The sequence below is a fragment of the Orcinus orca genome, chromosome 9 (assembly GCF_937001465.1).
Source record: "Orcinus orca chromosome 9, mOrcOrc1.1, whole genome shotgun sequence".
NCBI classification, from domain to species: Eukaryota; Metazoa; Chordata; class Mammalia; order Artiodactyla; family Delphinidae; genus Orcinus; species Orcinus orca.
Genome location: NC_064567.1, coordinates 12,397,236 through 12,417,219, shown reverse-complemented (window position 1 = coordinate 12,417,219; position 19,984 = coordinate 12,397,236). Strand labels below are relative to the sequence as shown.

General features: G+C 42.7%; 1 protein-coding gene across 11 annotated transcripts in view; it reads left to right on the top strand.

Moving 5' to 3' along the window:
- Positions 1-19,410, top strand: part of AGK (acylglycerol kinase) — an 85,987-nt gene extending 66,577 nt beyond the window's left edge. For 10 of the 11 annotated variants that reach the window (XM_033432313.2, XM_033432317.2, XM_004272129.3 and 7 more), the window contains 6 exons: positions 2,874-2,931; positions 7,313-7,460; positions 7,927-8,021; positions 14,472-14,542; positions 16,507-16,591; positions 18,029-19,410. In XM_033432313.2, the coding sequence (XP_033288204.1) occupies positions 2,874-2,931; positions 7,313-7,460; positions 7,927-8,021; positions 14,472-14,542; positions 16,507-16,591; positions 18,029-18,166 (595 nt within the window). In that variant the 3' untranslated portion in view covers positions 18,167-19,410. The remainder of the gene's footprint in view (positions 1-2,873; positions 2,932-7,312; positions 7,461-7,926; positions 8,022-14,471; positions 14,543-16,506; positions 16,592-18,028) is intronic. The other variant, XM_033432319.2, reaches the window with a different exon arrangement.
- Positions 19,411-19,984: the final 574 nt, after the last annotated feature.

Here is a 19,984-nt window from a genome sequence, read left to right as displayed (position 1 = left end):
GGTGATTTTAAGACACCTTATTCTGTCCCTGTCTTTGCGGTTTCAATATGTAGTGATCTAGGAGTTAGTGCGGTTGAATTATGTGTGAATAACAGAGGTAGAGGTTTAAGTTCTTATGTGCAGAGAGGCTGCGGAGAGTTCCGGTTTCCTCCACGCTAGCTTGGCGGAAGATCAAGAGGAGCAGCGTGCATCTTTCTTTCTAGACGTCGTATTTGAGCGTGGGTGAGGCCACGCTAGCCCGGAGGGGCACTGGATGGCCTCTCCTCCCGCGGCCTCCTTAGCTGGGTACGAAGTCAGAGGCACCGCTGGGGCCACAGCCTCGTGGAGCTTTCACAACCCTGGTTGGAAGACCCCCCGACGAGAGGTGTTCTTTCTGAAAGCCTAGCAGATCCACAGAGCCCAGGCCACCTCTTTCAGAGGAGGAAGAAAGGCAGATGCCTGGCTATGTTGGGAGATGAAAGAAACAGGCCTGTGGAGGAGGTGATTAGAGGGCCGCTGCTGGCTTTTCATGCGAGCGGGCTTATTTTTGGAGAATTCATCGTGTAGAATAGGCTCCTGGCTCGGAAAGAGGGTGTGTCCTGTTCTGTTGCAGGGAGAGGCTGCTTGGGCAGGGCTTCCTGTGGTGGGGCTGAGCAGACGCGGCGTGAGGTTCCCTCCTCGCTGGTGGGCGTTTTAGTTTTTCTTTACCTCTTCTTGAAAACGGGCTTACAATTTTAGTATGGTTTAAATGAATTAGGATTGATCTCACACACAGCTTTTATCAAGAAACCCCTCTTTCACATTGTAGGCATTCCTGCTTATTTTCTTTACAGAAATTTCTAAGTTTTTGGGTTTTTTTGATGTGGACCATTTTTAACTTTATTGAATTTTTGTTATAATATTGCTCCTGTTTTATGTTTTGTTTTTTTGGCCGTGTGGCCTGTGGGATGTTAGTTCCCCGACCAGGGATCGAACCTGCACCCCCTGCATTGGAAGGTGAAGTCTTTTAACCATTGGACTGCCAGGGAGGTGCCTACAGAAATGTCTCTCTTTTGTTTCACTGGTTATTCCTGCTAATGAAGTTCCTGACAGTGGACTGTCAAAAGAGAGATATCACTACGTTATATCACACACTGTGTTCTTTAATATTTCACAGCTTTTATTTGCAAGTATGCCGTGGTTATCTTGATTCCACAAGTTATCTTTGTGTCTGATCTGTAATCTCAAATGCCAGCAATTTACCAAGAGGAATTGCTTGGTTTCCCCTGAGAAAATCTGATGAGAGCAAATTGCTTTCTAAATGTATTGAGCACAAGCATAGGTCAGCCCTTTAGGAATATCACACGCGGGCCCACATTCTGTTTGATTTCTGAGCAGTGAATTTTAAAATTCTGGTTGTTGTTATACCTGGACTAGGACCGCGCACTGAGTCGCTCTGTGTGTCATGAGAGAAACAATCGGGATGCGAGAAACCAATTCCTAGCTGGCCTCGGGAAGACTGCAAGCGCAGTGTCAGAACTTGCTATTGATACAGATGGAGGGAACTGCAGGCAGTGCAGAAATAAACTGCCTTGGATGGGATGTGTTTCTGTCTGGCTAACTGGGAAAAGAAGCAAATCATTGAGTAACCTTCGAAACAAAAGAACAAAAACAAAAAAATTAGTTGGTCCAAGCCCTCATGAATAGCATCATGGTACTTACCTGGGTAATAGAGTGGTTCTGCGTTGCTCGTTGGATAGCTAAACTCCTTATTTGGGCATTCAAGGCCCAACTTAATCCGTCAGCACCCCTAACTACAGAGTTGTGTATCTTTGCTTTAAATAAAGCTTTTGCCCTGGCTATTACTCTCAGTGTTTCCCGTACTTTTACTACTCCTTCTGCCTAGAATGATCTCCTTCCCTCTTTTATGTATCTAAATCCAACCCATGTTTCTAGGTCTCATGCACTTACTTTGTTCTTGTGTCATTCATTATGCAAGTGTGGCTGCTTCAGTGATTTTAGGCCCTTAGTGATTTCTTGTGCCTTCTTGACTCTCCTTACCAATGAATCGTGATCAGTTTATACCATGTCATGTAAATGTTTATTTATTTGTTGTTTTCTGTTACTTTGGGGGAGGAGCCCTCAAAGGCAAGAATTTTATATTCTTTATATTGCTTTGTTTCCTCCATATACATAGTAAGTGCTAAATAAATACATATTGATCCAAAACAAATGGGGAGCAGTTAAGATGGGCTGGTAGGTGACAGAGATGAGTTTTAAGAGAGAAATCTACTTTATGCCGCTTTCCTAATTCCAACTAGGCATCTTTTTCTCTTCAGTGGCTTTTAGGTATTTAGCAATATGAAGCAGACCCTCTTCATTCCCAGATTTCACATTTGCCATTTTCAAGCTGCATAACATAAGTAATGCGAAATTATGCTGATTTACAGATTTTAATTGTATGTTTGTGTGTGAGAGAGAACACGGTGTACAGAATGCAGCCATTTAGCTCATGAGTAATACATCAGCACCCAGCAACTGCGTCTCATTGTGGCTTTATCCCTCTCCACTCATTTGGAATGTATACTCAACTGTATTCCATGGTGGAAAGTATATATTACGGTGATACCTGTGAATTTAGAGATTCAAGGAGACTCTGATTATATATCCCTTGTAGATTGCAAGGATCTAGCTGCTGTATAACTAATTATGTATGGTTTGACATGGTATTCAAATGCAGATTAAAAACTTAACTGCAATACTTTTTTTTAATACTAAAGCACAGTCTCCAAGCCTCCAGAGCCGACACTCATGGTAAAGGTGTAATTCTAATGCATTATCCGTCATGAATGGTATCTAGCACATTGACAGTTCTTTTAATATTCTAATTACATTTTTATCTTGGTCTTTCTCAGGTACTGGTATCTTGGGCCTCTGAAGACCAAAGTAGCCCACTTTTTCAGCACTCTTAAGGTAAATACAGTTTACAGTGTAGAAGCTTGACTTCTGGTATTTTGTTGTTCCTCTGTGATGTGTGTATTTGGAACCCTTAAAAATTTCTTGCTACAGATGTATATAGCGTGCTCCAGCACTGAAATGGGGCATATTTACTTATATACAAATGCAGAAGGCATTCCTGTTGTAATTCCTCTCATCTACCAACTTACCCTCTCCATTACCAAGCCCAGATTTCATTTCATTTTATATTTTACTTCCCTTTGTCTGTTCATTCACTCACTCTTACCAGACAAACCTTGAACACAATGACCTGTATCTCATTAACTATTTGCAAATGTGTCTATATTAGCATCTGGAAATGAACTGAAGTTGTGTATCTAATCATACAGGCTTGTGTATAATATAGGAGGTTTCAAACTATGCTTCGTGCTTCCAACTGTGCTTTTTCAAACTAGCCAGATGTGGGTAGTGGTTGCTGTATTGGACAGCACAGGTATAGAGACAGTTGCCATCATGAGAGAAAGTTCTATCAGGCCATGCTGCTGTAGACTATACAGTGAAAAATACTGGCATAGAGAAAAGCTCAACAATGTATATTAATGAAAATGCTAATAGGAAAGTCATACTTAATCTGTGTACTATATGCTGTGTTCCGCTTTTACGCAAATCAAGGTAGTATATTTACAATTCGACCAATCTGAAAATTGGCAGATGAAGTTTGAATGTAGTGAAAAGTTTGGTTTTAATGTTAACATTCAGAGTATCGAGTGTTTTTCGAATTACAAAAGTAATATATGTCCATTGCAAAATGTTTGGAAAACATAGCTCCCTTTACCTTCTAAATAATTCCAGATGGATAACAAAACCATTAAAGTACTAGGGGTGACCAATCTACATGATTATTAAAATGAACTTGGGGGGCACCAAGGACTTTCTATACCTAAGGCAAATTGTGTGAGTAAAATGCATGACTGCTGTTGATTGAGGGGATAATTACATTGGTGGAGTAGGGATTGCATTCAGGAAGAAATAAGAGTAACTACATATTTAAGTTGTAGAATCTGGGAGCATGTAAACTGTTTCCATCATTTCTTCAGCAAACAATTACTGCATACCTGTTGTGTGGCAAGCCCTGCTATATATTTGGAATGCAAAGTCAAATAAGACAGGTTTCCTGCCCTCAAGAAGTATTCAAGTGCTGGGGGTGAGGTCCAGGTATTCAAGTGCTGGGGGTGAGGTCCAGGTATTCAAGTGCTGGGGGTGAGGTCCAGGTAAATCAGCAGTTTGGCAAGCGCTAAGAGAGAAATATGGAGAGAATAAGATGGAAGCAGAGAGGAGGGACATTTACCCCTGACTGAAGGTTGGTAAAGTCAGCCCAGGGAAGGTGACACTTTTGCCAGATTTTGAAATACATACAGGACTAGATAAATGGCATTCCAAGTGGAGCGGTGAGGATGTGTGAAGTCACGGTGGTGTAACACGGTCTTTAATTATGGCCAATGCAGTAGCATGGCGGGAAGGGGACTTTGAGGGTCAGGTCAGGACCACTTTTGGCAGGTTTTGATGTGGGATCTGACATTTATCACTAAAGCACTAGAGGGTTATTGAGTCTTAAGCAGGGGAGTGGCAAGAGCAGATTTTCCCTCTAGAAAAATTGTTTGGCAACAGTGTGGACAGGAGATTGGACACGGGTAGTTAAAGGCAAAGGCATCAGGTAGAAGATTGTTAACGTAATCCAGTTGAGAGGAGATAAGGTGGTAACAGTGAATATTGACCACAGAGGATGGATTAAAGAGGTACAGCCCTCAAAAGTTGGAAGGAGCTTGTAGTAGTCCCAGATTTCTGGTTTGAGGGACTGGAGTTTGGTAACTAGAGTTTTCCCTTAATGCTGATAATATTAGAGTAGAATGAAGTTTGTGAAGAAAGATGAAATTTTCAGTTTGGCACATACTGAGCTTAACATACTGTGGTGCAGACAGGTGGCGATACAGTCGTGACTTCGGTCTGGAATTCAGAGAGATCTGGGCTAAAGAAATAGATGTAAATGTCATAAGTGTATGAGTGGCATTGAGCTATGGATTTGATAAAGTTACTGTCGAGAATAGATGGCCAGGAATAGCCTTCATTTAAAGAGGCAGAGACGGTGCCTGGGAACCGCCAAGAGAGACTCCAGGAGGAAGTACTGACATAGAAGCCGATGGAAGAGAGAATTTCAAGAAGAGAGTGAGATTTCAAGAAGCAACGGCAGAGTCTAAACAGAGGCAGGCAAGTGAGTGCCCTCTGAAGGTTCAGTAGCCTGTGGGTGGAAGAGCTGAAGCCGCACTGAAGAAAGTTCAGGGGTAAATGGGAGCAAAAAGTAGAGGCAGTAGAGCCACTCCCTCAAGGATCTCGACTCTGAAAAGAAGGACATAAAAAGACAAAAGCTAGTGAAAAATATGGGGCCACTGGAGTGTTCTGTTTTTTTTAATTGGAGAGATATCTGTGTCTTTATTTCCTGAAGCAGAAGTGAAAAAGAATGGGAGGAGAAGAGAGAAAGGACACAAAAAGCATGACTGACTCAGCTAGTTCCATGAGCACATGGAAGCGAGTGGGATCCAGAGTCCTGGACTAGCCTTGGATGGGGGAGGGACGCCTTTTTCCTTGAGACAGGAGAGAAATAAAGGAGAGGTACAGATGAAAACATATTTATAAAGAGGTAAAGCGGTTCTCACTGATGTCTTGATATTCTCACTGAAGTGCAGGAAGCAAGTGATCTTTTGAAAGTGAGGTGGTGGTGGTGGTGGTGATGATGGTGATGGTGGTGGTGGTGATGGTGATGATGGTGATGGTGGTGGTGGTGGTGATGATGGTGATGGTGGTGGTGGTGATGGTGGTGGTGGTGGTGATGGTAGTACGGGGAGTTTTGAAGCAAGATGAAAATAGGTTTAGAAGGATTATCAAGTGGCGTGGACAACCTTAGACCAAGAATTTGTTGATGTGGATATGCTCGTTTGGGTGATTGTTTTCCCTGTGTCAGTACTCAGCAGGAGTGTTTTATTTCCCCTTCTAATAATATTGAGCCACGATGTAGAAGTACAGACACCTAGTGACAGATTGATTAAGAATAGGGGCTTTTCAGGGCAAACATTATGGAAGAAAGAAGACACGAGGGCCAAAAGCAATGGGAAAAGAGAGTGCTGTAAAGTAACCCACTGTTCATCTGGTTGGCCTGAGGACAAATGGCGTGGTCAGGGGCTGGGATTCTCAGTGCGACTGAGAGCTTGGTGTGGTTAGGGTCTCCACGGGCCCCCACATCACACCCCTCTCTTCCTCCTCTGACTAACCAAATGCAGGAACAAAGCATATGGAAATCAACATGCCAGCTTTATAAATGTCAGCAGGAGTGAAGGACACAGCTTGGATACGCGGTCACAATCTGATTTCCTAACACTCCAGATTGAATTTATCCACTTAAAACATCTCCTTCGGGGCAGAGACTGCTAAGTAAGCTCACTGCGTGAGGAAGCACTGGACGCCTGAGTCTGCAGGACGGCCACTTCCAGAGTGAGAAGAGAAGGGGTTGGGTCTTTCTGGACTTGGGAAGGAGTAAGAGGTGGAGTGAGAGGAGTTGGAACTGTTACTCTTTTGTAATTCACCCCATGGAAACTGGAGAACAACACCCTAAGAGCCACTGGGCACAAAAGAATATGGGAAGTGATTAGATGGTAGGATATCAGGGCTTTGGATTTCTAAGATGGAGTGGCTCCGGGTACCGCTAAGGACCGGGACGTGGCCATGGAAATCGGTGGCTGTGGTGGGTTAGAGGTGACGTCAAGGGCTGAGAGGCTAGGGTGTTGTTTTCATCATCCCTGGGGACACTGATGGGACCCAGGATGGCACTGGACTCGGTGCCAGGAAGAAGACAAATCTAGAGTTGAGAGTGATGGCCTTTGAGGCAGGAATGAGAGGCCTTGGGCTGGATTTCGAGGCCGGACTAAACCAGCCTGGTCTCTGAGTGGAATATGATGACAGAAGCGAAGAAGGTATGTGATACAACTGGATTTCATGTTTGTGTCACCATCTCTAAGTCAAAGTATCGGACTCTGTGCGCGTTCATACTGAGGTTTTCTTGGACAAGTGTAAGCAGTGGTTGGTTGCTGGTCCACTTTGATCTCCTCTCTGCTCTGTGTTAGGAGAGCAATGGAGGCCGCAGTCACTGGGTTCCTATAGGCCTTCAATAGGAAAAGAAAGCTTGAGGATTCCACACTCCAAATTAGAGATAATTTCATCCCATGAGTGGAGATTACTAGTTTGCTTTCAAGCAGATATGGGTGGAATACTATCCTTTGTAGAGAGAAACCCCAAGAGTTTGGAATCGTGCTGCACGATAAAGGTTTTTGTCTCTTTACATTGAAAGGAGTGGCCTCAGACTCATCAAGCCTCTCTCTCATACACGGGACCTGCGGAGCGACCTCCCAGTGGAGCAGAAGAGACCCCTCCACGGCCCTCTTTGTACAGGAGAATATTACGAAGGCTCGCATCCTACTGGGTACAGCCGCAGGACGGTGAGCAGTGTGGGGACTGATGATTGGAAAGCCCTGGTCAGCTCAGGCCTGCCTGAAGCAGACCCCACCTCAGTGTTTGACTCTCCTAGAGCAGGGGAAGCCTTTCCAGCATCACTGAACTCAGCCCTCTGTGTGCACAGCTGCAGGCCCCAAACAGCAGCAGCAGCGTCCCATGAATGGGAACAGCCTGTGTCAGCTGTGACTCCCAGTGACTCCCTCTTTCTGTCACCAACCTTTATGTTATTGTGGCTACTTTTATAGGGATGTCTCAGGCATAGAGATTCCATTTTGAGCCTGGCCCTTTAACCTTGTATCAAAAGTATGAGATAAAGAAAACTAAGCGGGGGGGGGGGGGGCGGTCAGCAGATGGGCTCGGGAGGCCATCTGAGCCACTGGTAGCTGGCCGTGGTGGTGGTGCTGAGATGTTCATGGGAGACACTGACCTGTATCGAATGCATTCACACAGCCCCCCAAGAGATGAGCCCAGAGGTCTGGAAAGAAGTGCAGCTGTCCACCCTTGAACTGTCCATCACGACCCGGAACAGTCAGCTTGACCTGGCAGTAAGTGTGCCTTTTTTTTTTTTTTTTTAAAGTAGAAAAGCATTTGGGAAAAAGTGACAAAGGCTACATGCTCTTCCACTAACTTGGTGTTTTTATTTTTACCCGGTGGGGATAGACAGGGAAGGATCAGGGCAGGAGGATGTGGGGTGCCTTTGAGGAATAAGCAGTGAGAAGAAACAGCGAGTGAAGTGCCTAAAAGCTTAAGGGGCTCTGATCGAGCATCTGCCACCAAGCCTTCTGCCTGAGAGAACTGAGGGCAAAAGGCCTTTAGAGATGAGTTAGCCTAATCCCATTCGCCACAGGAATAAAACTGTGTGGAACTTTTACTTGAGTAAATAGCCATTATTTTTGTGACTATATTAAATATGTAGATTTAGGCCTCTAGGAGAGAAAACCATATATACATCTACATTTATATAGATGTATATATGTATACACACAAACATCTCTATTTTACATATTGAGTCCAATCTGTTGACATGCACTGACCAGTATGGTAGCCACTAGTCACAGGTAGCTGCTTAAATTTAAATTAATACAAATAAAATTTAAAACTTATTACTTGTGCCACATGACAAGAGCTCAATAACCATATGTAGCTAGTAGCGACCCTATTGAAAGGCGCAAATATAAAACACTTCCATAGTGCAAAAAGCTCTCCTGGATAGTACTGATATAGATAATACGCTAAAAATTTTTTGAAACAAAGCAGAGGTTAGCAAACTGGTCTGCCACCTGTTTTACTATAGACTGCAAGCTGAGAATTGATTTTACGTTTTTAAATGGTTAGAGTAAAGTCAAAAGAAGGATTATATTTTGTGATGGGTAAAAGTATACGAAATTCAAGTTTCGACATCCACAAGTAAAGTTTTATTGGAACATAGCCGTATTCATCCATGCCCATGTTGTCTGTGGCCACTCATGCGGCAGCGGCAGAGCTGAGTTGTTGTGACAGAGACTGAATGGCCCCAAAGCCTAAAACACTTACTATCTGGCCATTCACAGTAAGGGTTTACTGACCCCTGGTCTAGAGAAAACTTTAGTAGTTTATGTTAATGAGAATGCCAGTAGGAAAGCTATCCTTAACCATGGACTAATATTATGTTCAGCTTTTATGTGAATCAAAGTAGTATGTTCACAACTAACCTGGTCAGTCTGAAAACTGGCACATGGAGTTGAACATATGAATGTAGTAAGATGAATGAGGGGGACAAGTGTAGTGAGAAGTTTGATTCCAATATTAATATTCAGAGTATTGGATTGCTTTTTAATTATAAAGGTAATGCATGTCCATTGTATAACATTTGGATCACATAGCTCTTTTCACCTTCTGAATTGATTCTGGTTGGATTAAAAGGTTAAATGTAAGAAAATAAAACTATTAAAAACACTAGAGGGCTTCCCTGGTGGCGCAGTGGTTGAGAGCCCGCCTGCCGATGCAGGGGACATGGGTTCGTGCCCCGGTCCGGGAAGATCCCACGTGCCGCGGAGCGGCTGGGCCCGTGAGCCATGGCCGCTGAGCCTGTGCGTCTGGAGCCTGTGCTCCGCAATGGGAGAGGCCACAACAGTGAGAGGCCCGCGGTGTTTTGTTTGCATTAAAAAACAAAACACTAGAGTGAAATCTTAAGTGATTATCAATATAAACTTGGGAGGACAAGGCCTTTCCAAGACTGGCATCTAACCAAAAATCATATTGATGCATTTACTTCTAATAAAAAAGAAACTATAAACAAAAATTTTAATGACACTCATTTTTAGATTTCCTTTAAAATTTATCAACCTTTAAAAAAATTTGTTTTAATGACAAATTGGGAAAAATATTAGGATGTGATATACCAGGAGTTAATAGCTTTCCTTTATACTTAACTGTTAGGATAATCAATAAGAAGTGGGCAAAGGACTAATATAAACAACAGGCAGGCGGCATAATTAGAAATTCACAAAGGAAATAAATAAACATGAAAACAATCGCTTATATTTACTACATGATAAGCACTGTCCTAAGAATTTTACACAGTGTCAGCTCATGTAATCCTCATAACTACACTATCAGGTAGATATAACTTCTATCTGAAGTTCATAGGTAAAGAAACAGAAAAAGTGCTCAGTATCAAAGAAATACAAATTAAAATATTAAATATTGAATTGCCATAGATTAAAAAGCCTGCTAGTGTTCACTGTTGGTGTGGACAGGGAAACGGGCTGTCAGGTTTTCCTGAGGGAAAGAGAAATCGGAACACTTTTTCTCCAAGGCATTTTGGCAGTATATATTAAGCATCTGAAATGTAAGCATACCCTTGGCCCTATTAAGCATATTTCTAGAAATTTATCCTTCAGAAATAATCAGATGATACATAATGTAGAGAGTCTGAAAATGTTGGTGAAAGTGAATGTATTAAGGTTAAAAAAATACTCTGTTAAAAAGAAGAATCTTAAAAAGAAAGATAAGATTTCTAATTATACATTTCCTTTATACTCAATCTCTGATGATATGTACTTCCAGTGTTTTGTTCATGTTCTTTAACCTTGTTCTTCGCTCTGATGACTGAATGCCAATGAATGGATTGAGTTCAGTGAGTATGTATGTGATCGTGGCTCGAGATTAGCCTCATTCAGAGTGCCGAGAGCTTTTTATCTTTGTGACAATTATAAAAATATATGATCCTGTGCTGCTTATCACTAGCAGCAGCAGCACATTCATTTTTTTTCTATCCTCTTTGTAAAAATAAAAGCAAATGCAATAAAATATTCAAAGACAGTGAAGCTGCCATGTAATAGCTCAAAATGTTCATTTATCATTAAAAAAAAGTCCATTCAGAGTCTGAAAGAGGCCTGAGGGGTGTGGAATGCTTGAAAATTAGGATCTCTTGTAGAGCTATGTTCACTGTATTTATAATAGCAAAATATGTGAAACAAACTAATCAGGCCACTGATGAGAAATACATTTTGGTACATGTATTTAAAATGTTCTCTATTTATTGACATGGGAAGATGTTCATTGTATCTTTTTAAATGAAAAACCAGGTTAACGTGATTTGCAGCAAATGATTTCATATTTACTTAAAAAAGAGGTACTCCCACCTATAATTGAGTTTTGTGAATGATGGAGGTAAGGCTCCAGTTTTATATTCTTTCTATATAGAAAGCCAGTTGTCCAAGCACCATTTATTGAAATGTCCTTCCCCCACACACCCCACTGATCTGCAGTAAACCTCTGTCACACGTCAAGTATCTGTATACATGGAGATGTTTCTAGTCTATTCTTTTGCTCTATTTTTCTATATTTGTACTAATACTATGTTTCTCTTAATTACTATAGTTTTATAGTAAGTCCTTCTACGTTTTTCTTCTTAAAGAGTCTCTTGGCTGTTCTTGGCTCTCCGACTTCTATAAATCCTTTAGAATGTTTATTAAGTTCCACATAAAAATCTGTTATAATATTGCTCAGCATTACATTGAACCTGTAGATCAATCTGCGGAGAAATGACATTTCTACAATATTGACTCTTCTATCATATGCATATGGCGTATCTTCATTTATTTAGGTTTTTAATGTCTTTCAATGAAGTTTTACAGTTTTCTCTATAAGATTTTGTCTTGCTGGGTAGATTCCTAGTTATCTTAATTTTTGATACTGTTGTAAACAGTTATCTCTTAAATTGTTATTTTTTTAACTATCTGATTTAGTTGATGGACATGTAATGATTTTTTATATTGATGCTGCATCAGCAACCTAACAATTATTATGTTAAGTTTATGGATTCCTTTAGATCTTCTATAGATTCAGTCATATCAACTGCAAATAGTGCAGTTGATATGATTTTTTCCTTTCAAATACTTAACCTTCTTCTAATCTTTTGTCTTATTGCATAGGCTAGGGCCTCAACAGTGTTGAACAGAAGCAGTGATGGCAGGCGTCCCTGTCTCATTCCTGATTGAGAGAGAAAGGCTTCACTGCTTCATTCTTGAGTTTGATGGGGTTTTTTGTAGATACACTTTATCAGATTAAGGAAGTCCCCTTCCACTCCTATCCTACTTTGCTCAGAGTTTTTATCATGAGTGGATCTTTAATTTTATCAAGTACCTTTCCAGCCACTACTGAGATAAGGCTTTTTCTCGCTGAACCTGTCATTGTAGCATAACACATTGATTTTCGCACTTGCACTCTTAACAAAAGTCAAATCCTTGACTTGCATGTATATCTACTTAGCCCCTTCCATGTCTAAGATACATTTCAGTCTTGGCATGTCCAAAACTGAGCTACTGGTCTTCCCTTCCACCCCCGAAACCTGCCTTCTCCTCCATCTTCCTGCAGCGCAGTCGATTGTAATTCCACCCTTTTCATTGTTCAGGCCAAACATCTGGCTCCTCTTTCTCGTGGCATCAGATCTCAGAGGAAGTCCTGGCGGCTTCACCTTCTAAATACTGCCAGCGCATCTCAGTGTCCGCTGCCAGCTGGTCCAAGCCACCATCGTCTTTCAGCCCGATTATTACAATATGCTCCTAAGGGGTCTCCCCGCCCTTGCCCTATCGTCTTTCAGTCCGATTATTACAATATGTTCCTAAGGGGTCTCCCCGCCCTTGCCACCATCGTCTTTCAGCCCGATTATTACAATATGCTCCTAAGGGGTCTCCCCGCCCTTGCCCCTTTTCTCCTCCTTTAAACACAGTAGCCAGAGAGACCCTGATTAAAAAAAAGCCAAATCATATTTCTCTGCTTAGAACCTTCCAGTGGCTCCGCACTTCACTCAGCCTAACGGCCAACTTCCTCGTAGGGGTGCACAAGGCCCTACTGCTGCAGTGCCTGAACCCTCTGATTCTATCTCCTCTCATCCCCTTTTCTCACTCTGCTCCAGCCATACTGGCCTCCTCGCTGTTCCTTCCCACGTCAGGCCCGCTCCCACCTAAGGCCCCTGCCCTGGCAGTGCCCTTTGTGGGGCCTGCGCGTCCCTAGACCGGTGGTTCTCAAAGTGTGGGCCTTGGGTCTGCAGCAGTAGCATCGCTTGGGACCTTGTTAGAAATGAAGATCCTTGGGACTCGCTCTAGATCTACTGAACCATAAGCTCTGACCTGTGTTTTAACAGGCCCTCCAGGTGACGTTTGCTAGAGTTTGCCCTGGATTTCCACAATGCCCTCACCTCCTTCAGGTGTCTGCTCAGAGGTTACCTTGTCAGTGAGGCCTACCTGGACCCCTCTTTAAAAACGCCACCAATCGTGCTTGCTTCGGTAGCACATATACTGAAAATGCCACCAATACCACCTTTTATCTCATTTTTATAATATACTGTAATACTTCTAATATACTCTATAATTTGCCGTTTATGCTAATATACATACACAGTCCACAATTTACTATTTTTATACGGATATACTCTAACATACTTCTAATATACATGAAGTTTATTATTTTATCATGGTTGTGTTTTGTTTATCCCTTCCACTCTCTCCGGTAGAATGTAAGTTCTTTGTAGGCAGAAATTGTTTTTTTTCATTCATTGACACAACCCTAGCACTTAGAAGAGTTCATGGTACATAGGTGACAATAAGTCATTTAACAAAAGGTGACCCTGGAGCAGAGTTATTCCTCTATGTTTTGTAATTCCTAGTTGAGATGTAAAGTTGTGCTTTGATAGTGCCCTTTAATCTCAGGCACAGGCTGTCAGCTCTCAGAGGCCTGGGGGTGATCCTGGGGCTACAGATTTTGAAGCTGTCCAAAAATAAACAAACCTCTATTTGAAGCAGACACAGAAGTGTTGGGATTGATTTACAGAGGGCCAGGTTTGTACTGCTAGCCACCAACTGGTGGTAAATTGTGGGGGGAGGGTGGGGAGTGGCACGGAAACCAAGTCTGTTTTTATAGCCACTTCCTTGTAGCTCAATTCTTCCAGAACGTTCTGTGGTTGGGAATGTAGAGTTTTAAAAACATTGCCATGGCATAAAAGGATTGCTGCTCTTCAACTCTGGTCACATACCAAGTTTGCATGTAGAGCATTTAAAAAAAACACAGATACTTGGGGGCTCTCCACATCAAGAAGCTGGTCCAGCCAGTGCGGCATGATGACGACGTACAGTGAGGGTGGAGACTTGCTGGGAGAGAGGGGCTGAAAGCTTGGCCTGCCAGGGAGGGGGCCCTAGAGACTACAACAGCTACGATTATTAGTGAGTGACAGAACTTGACAACCCTCCAAGCCTGAGTGTTTACCTAGCTTATGTATGTAGTAAAAAAACAAGCAAGCAACAGAGATGGACTTTATGGTATGTAAATACCACTTCAATAAAGGTCTTAATGTAAAAATAAAGGACTGAGGATATATTCAGGATAAAGTCATTGAAAGTAGAGTCCCCTCCGTAATACACAGCTCCGACCGCGACCCTCTAAGGCTAAAGGAGGGCAACAGGCTGCATGAGCCAAAATTTAGAGCATTAATTTTCGTTTTCTAACCTTTTTAGAGCAAAGAAGACTTCATGAACATCTGCATGGAACCCAACACGGTCAGCAAAGGAGACTTCATAACTATAGGGTAAGTGGACGGGGGTTTGCAGGCTGTGAGGCTTTAAGTAGTTTGTGTTCTCAGACTCACCAATCTGAGTGCCCATGCGCTCCAAGACAGAGATCCAACCGAGGACTTGCCTGGTTTGGGAACCACAGCGTCCCCTTGTCATTTGAGCTGGCATGTGTAGTGCACCTCTCCTACTTGGCCTCCCCCATTCATTTCGGGAAGATCAGAGCACGGGAGCCGTCTTTGTCTTTCGACTGAAACGACAGGATTCAGGGTAGTGTGGTATCATGCCCAGAATTTTGGCTTCAGGGTCGGAACTACTGGGTACAAATCTAGATTTTGCCACTCACTGGCCTTATGACTTGGACAAACCCTTCACCTTCTCTGAATCCTCTTCCCTGTGTATAGATGGTGTGGTATAATCACCTCCATCAGGACTGTTTTTGAGTCACTTACAAGGGACTGTGTGGGAAAACTCTTTTTCAGTGTGAAGCACTTCACAGCATCCGTTAGCATTCATGTCAGCCCACCTTGCCCTCTTCCCAGGGCATTGATGGAAAGGTGTTGAGTACCTTGGACATTTTCCAGGCTTCTTTCCCTTTTCCACTACAAAATACCCTTCCAGGTCCTGTCTGATTTATTAAGCCCTACCTCTGCCAGAATTTTATTGGTTAAGGATGCTCTCAACCCTCTGCCAGCCTTCAAAGCATCTGAGGAGGCTGTGTGTTACCATGCCAACTGGGAATCTTCTCAGCTTTTTACGAGCTCTGTCTCAGAGCTCCCTCTGGCGCCCATCTAAGGATTAGACATTTCTGCTGCCGCGGCCGGGTCTCCATGGCTACTTCATTCTCTGCACCAGCACCGGCAGTACAATGTCTTTCATCAGTTTGTGTTATTCTTGCCTTTGGTACCAATTCTTCAGTTGCTGAATAGCTGCTTCTGCAGCCTTTGATTTACTTAACTGTAGTATAAGGAAGAAGGGAAAAGTCTTTCTTCTCCTAGGAAGGGTCCACAAACCACACAGTGTCTTAACTGAAAGTCTGGCCAGTGGGACCAGCTATATTTGAATCTCCTTCATAATACTGACATCCAAAAATAGGAAGAAAAACCGGTGATACTGCTTAAATTAGACGAAGTCATTATGTTCTGCGTTGTTGCTGTCGTCATCTTCAGCAGCAGAAATAACATGGTTTCCTTTTGGTCTCTACAGGAAGTGAAATCAAGTAATGTCCGTTTCCTCTGGGTATCTGATAAGAACACTGTAAAGCTGCTTTAGAAAATGGACGAAGTTTCATAGATGAAAGAATTACTCTTGTTAATTAATGATAAAGAATGGACTGAGATTAGCTTTTACCCCTTTTCCACTGATGCTAACTGGCTGAAGGGTATATACACGAGGGGGAGCGTGTGTGTGTGCGCGCACGTGCGCGGACAGGCTGATAATCCTACTCTAAAGCCATGTAGTCAAAGTAAAGATGCACTGTGCTAAGTAGACTGTTTATATCAATACGGAGAATCATTCTAGAACTACTAAGACTGGTTGTTCATATAAATAACTAGTTTAAATTAGAATAAAAAATTTTCTCCTTTAAGTAACAGACTCACAAGAAGTACCAAATATCAAAAGTTTAGTACTTTTTTCTAAAGAATTTCATTTCATTCCAATTTTTAAATTTGAGTTTTTTAAATAGCCCAAGAATTAGGTATACATGGAACTTTTTAAAAATAAAAAACAATTCAGAGAAAAATCAGTCTTAACTTCAAGCACAGTTCTCTGCAGTAAATAAACCTGCTCAAACTAGAATGGATCTCAACACTAAGCAAGAATCACTGGGGGAAGAATTATTCACAGAACCCCATGGGTCAAGAGATCATGAGTCCATCTATTTCATATCATCAAAAGACAGGCAGAACTTGCTATGTTCTTGCAGTTGAATGCAGCTGCCAGCACTGGTTTCCAAGCTTGCTTTTTCCTGTACCAACAGAAGTAAAAAGGTGAGAGACCCCAAGGTGCGTGCTGACGGCACCGAGTGTCTTCAGGCCAGCCGCTGCACTTTGCTTCTTCCTGAGGTGAGCGGGGGTGAGCTGTCCCAGAGCTTGTGGTTCTTTCCCGGTCTGTCTTCCTTCCTGTTTTCTTCCCCCTCCTTCCTATAAACAGACCCTTTTTTAGGTACCTTATACGTGCTGAGCACTGTGCCAGGCTCTGGGCTACATTAACGGAGACCTGAAAAGATGACGGAAGCCCCTTCTGAGTCACGGGTTTAGAGTTGGACTCCTGAAGACTTCCGGTGTTGTCAAGCCAAGGTTCTGTAAAGTGACCCTTAGGTCTCCCGAGCTTTTATTTTTCTGAATGTAAATTATGCAGATAGCTACTATACCCACAAAGTTCTCCAGTTAGCAAATGTTAGTAGTGGATTATGGCTTCACTTTTTTTTTTTAATTTATTTATTTATTTATTTTTGGCTGCGTTGGGTCTTTGTTGCTGTGCGTGGGCTTTCTCTAGTTGCTGTGAGCGGGGGCTACTCTTCATTCTGGTGCACGGGCTTCTCACTGCAGTGGCTTCTCTTGTTGTGGAGCATGGGCTCTAGGCGCAGGGGCTTCAGTAGCTGTGGCACGTGGGCTCAGTAGTTGTGGCTCGGGGGTTCTAGAGCACAGGTTCAGTAGCTGTGGCACACGGTCTTAGTTGCTCTGTGGCATGTGGGGTCTTCCCAGACCAGGGCTTGAACCCATCCCCTGCATTGGCAGGCAGATTCTTAACCACTGCGCCACCACAGAAGTCCTAGCTTCACATTTTTAAAAAAGGATCTGGAAGCAGTTTTCAGGATGGCAGCAAATTTTTCTGTACTGGGAAATGCCAAGCTTAGTAGAATAACCTATAAGTGGAAAAACACTTACTACAGGTGGCCTCTGAAGACCTGTGGCTCTTAAACTAAGGTGTTCAAAAAGGTAGGTGTCCCCAATGGCTGGCACCATAGTTTCAACACAGCAAATGCTGAATTAAATGCATGAGTTACAGAAGGGTTTTACAGAATCTGTAACATTAATGTTGCTATACCTTAGGTATAAAGCTAAGCGAGTCCTAAAGAACCATGAGAATCATCAAGTGGCTGTAATGGCTTTCCTCCGAGAATTGGCTGTGTTTCTCGCTTTTCATTTGAGAAAGATTAGGGCTGAGGACATACACGTATGTTCTATGACTTCCTTAAAGACGTGACAGGACCCTGTCTTACAGTAAGCATTTGAAAATGATAACCTTGTTTCACAAATCCCAGAATACTCTGGGAGGAGACAGAGGCCACTGAAACCTTTTTCATGGTGGTAGAATAGGGCTATTTCCAGAACCAGCCCCCTGTCTGACAGAGGCACCGAAATACTCTTTTCAAAGAACATTAGACCAGAGCCTCAGAGAGGAGGACCTTTTCCCTAACAACCTGCTCCGGTGCTCTAGTGATGACGAATTCCAGCCAGCGTGGGCGTGAGCTGTTGTGAATATTCTCTTCTCCACAGGGAACAGGTGGCTCCTTCAGCATCGACAGCGAGGAATACGAGGCGATGCCCGTGCAGGTGAAACTGCTCCCCAGGAAACTACAGTTCTTCTGTGACCCTCGGAAGAGGGAGCAGCTGCTGCAAAGCACGGCCCAGTGAGCGGGCTGCAAGTGGGCGCCCGAGACTGCACTTTAGGCTACCCTGGGACCAAAAGGCAACCAAGGCCTCCCCGTCCCTGCAGCGCTGTCAGAGGATCCCAAGGGCCCGTTCATGGCAAGTACCCTCCACCCTCCTCTCTAGTGCTTCCCAGCTTTGCAGCCAGCTTCCCAGCAGCGCATGCTTTGACTCTGCTGTGACAGCCCGTCCCTTCTACATACTGCTTTTCCTCAGGCTAGTTCCAGGAAATCCCCACCCTCAGTGGATGGAGAAGGGCTAGACCTTGTTCGCTCCCCTGAGTGGGAAGCAGGGTCCTGGGCTGAGTGGCTCGTCCTCTCCTGGTGGGCTCTGTGGCCGCCCTGGGAAGTCTAGGGAAGCGCCTGCCCTCTGCGGCCTCGTCCCGTTCCCCAGGCTCCTCCATGGGTGCTGCTACTTTGTGAGCTCCAATTCTTAGCGTCTTTCAGTTCTCTCCTTAATCAAAAACATACCGGAGGTGTTTCCCTCTTCAGCCATGGCTGAAATACTGTAAAATACGTTTTTTCCCCTGAAGGTTGGTTTGCATGAGAACCACCTGGGGTGCATGTTGAAAACTGACTCACTTGGGGCCCAACCCTAATCTAATAACTCAGTCTGGGGCTGGAGCCCAGGAATCTGCATTTTTAAAAAGGTGTCCACCTTCCCCAGGTGGTTCTACTACAAGAGGTGTCCCCCAAACTGAACAGGACACAGTCTTGTAAAGCAGCGGTCCACACACTACTCTGCTTAGGTACTTCCTGAAAGTATTCTGAAAAATCATGTATCCCCTCAGTTTTAAGTTGACAGCTAAAATTTTTCATGGAAGTTAGTTGCCAAAGTATGTACTTTCTGGTGTCATGTAAATATTGATATTTTAAAATAAAACTGTTACATCACTGTCTTAAACATATTCAGTGTAATTGAAATACGTAACAATTTAACAGTCATCCTCCATTTACAAAAATAAGTTTTTTGTCATTGAAAATGTCGATTATCCTTGTATGGTTATCTCCAAACCACTTTCAGCAAATGCTATCATAATGTAATGTTTTTATGCTTGAAATTTTCTTTCCATTGGACCTGTCTTCTTGCCACCAAAAAATGTAAGTGGAAGTAACTTTTTTTTAGTTCTTCAAGTGTTAACTCAGTACAGAATAAATGTTATAAATTATTGAAATACAATTGATGAATATTATAAATTTTTGATAATTAAAAAATCAACATTTTATTAGCATGCTCTTTATCCTAGAGTTCATTTATCAAAAAGCAGTTTTTCTGTGTTGTTTATTCAAGTTTTTTTTTAATTTTTGTATTGGAGGTTAGTTTCAGGTGTACAGCAAAGTGATTCAGTTATACGTATACATGTATCTATTCTTTTTCAGATTCTTTTCCCATTAGTTTATTACAGAGTACTGAGTAGAGCTCCCTGTGCTATACAAGCAGGTCCTTGTTGGTTATCTATTTTAAATATAGCAGTGTGTACATGTCAATCCCAAACTCCCAATCTTTCCCCGTCTTTCCCCCTAGTAACCATAAGTTCCTTCTCTAAGTCTGTCTCTGTTTTGTAAATAAGTTCATTTGTATCATTTTTTTTTAGATTCTGCATATAAGCGCTTATCACATGATATGTCTTTCTCTGACTTATATCATTTAGTATGATAATCTCCAGGTCCACCCATGTTTCTGCAAATGGCATTATTTTATTCATTCCACTGTACATATGCACCACATTTTCTTTATCCATTCCTCTGTTGATGGACATTTAGGTTGCTTCCGTGTCTTGGCTATTGTAAACAGCACTGCAGT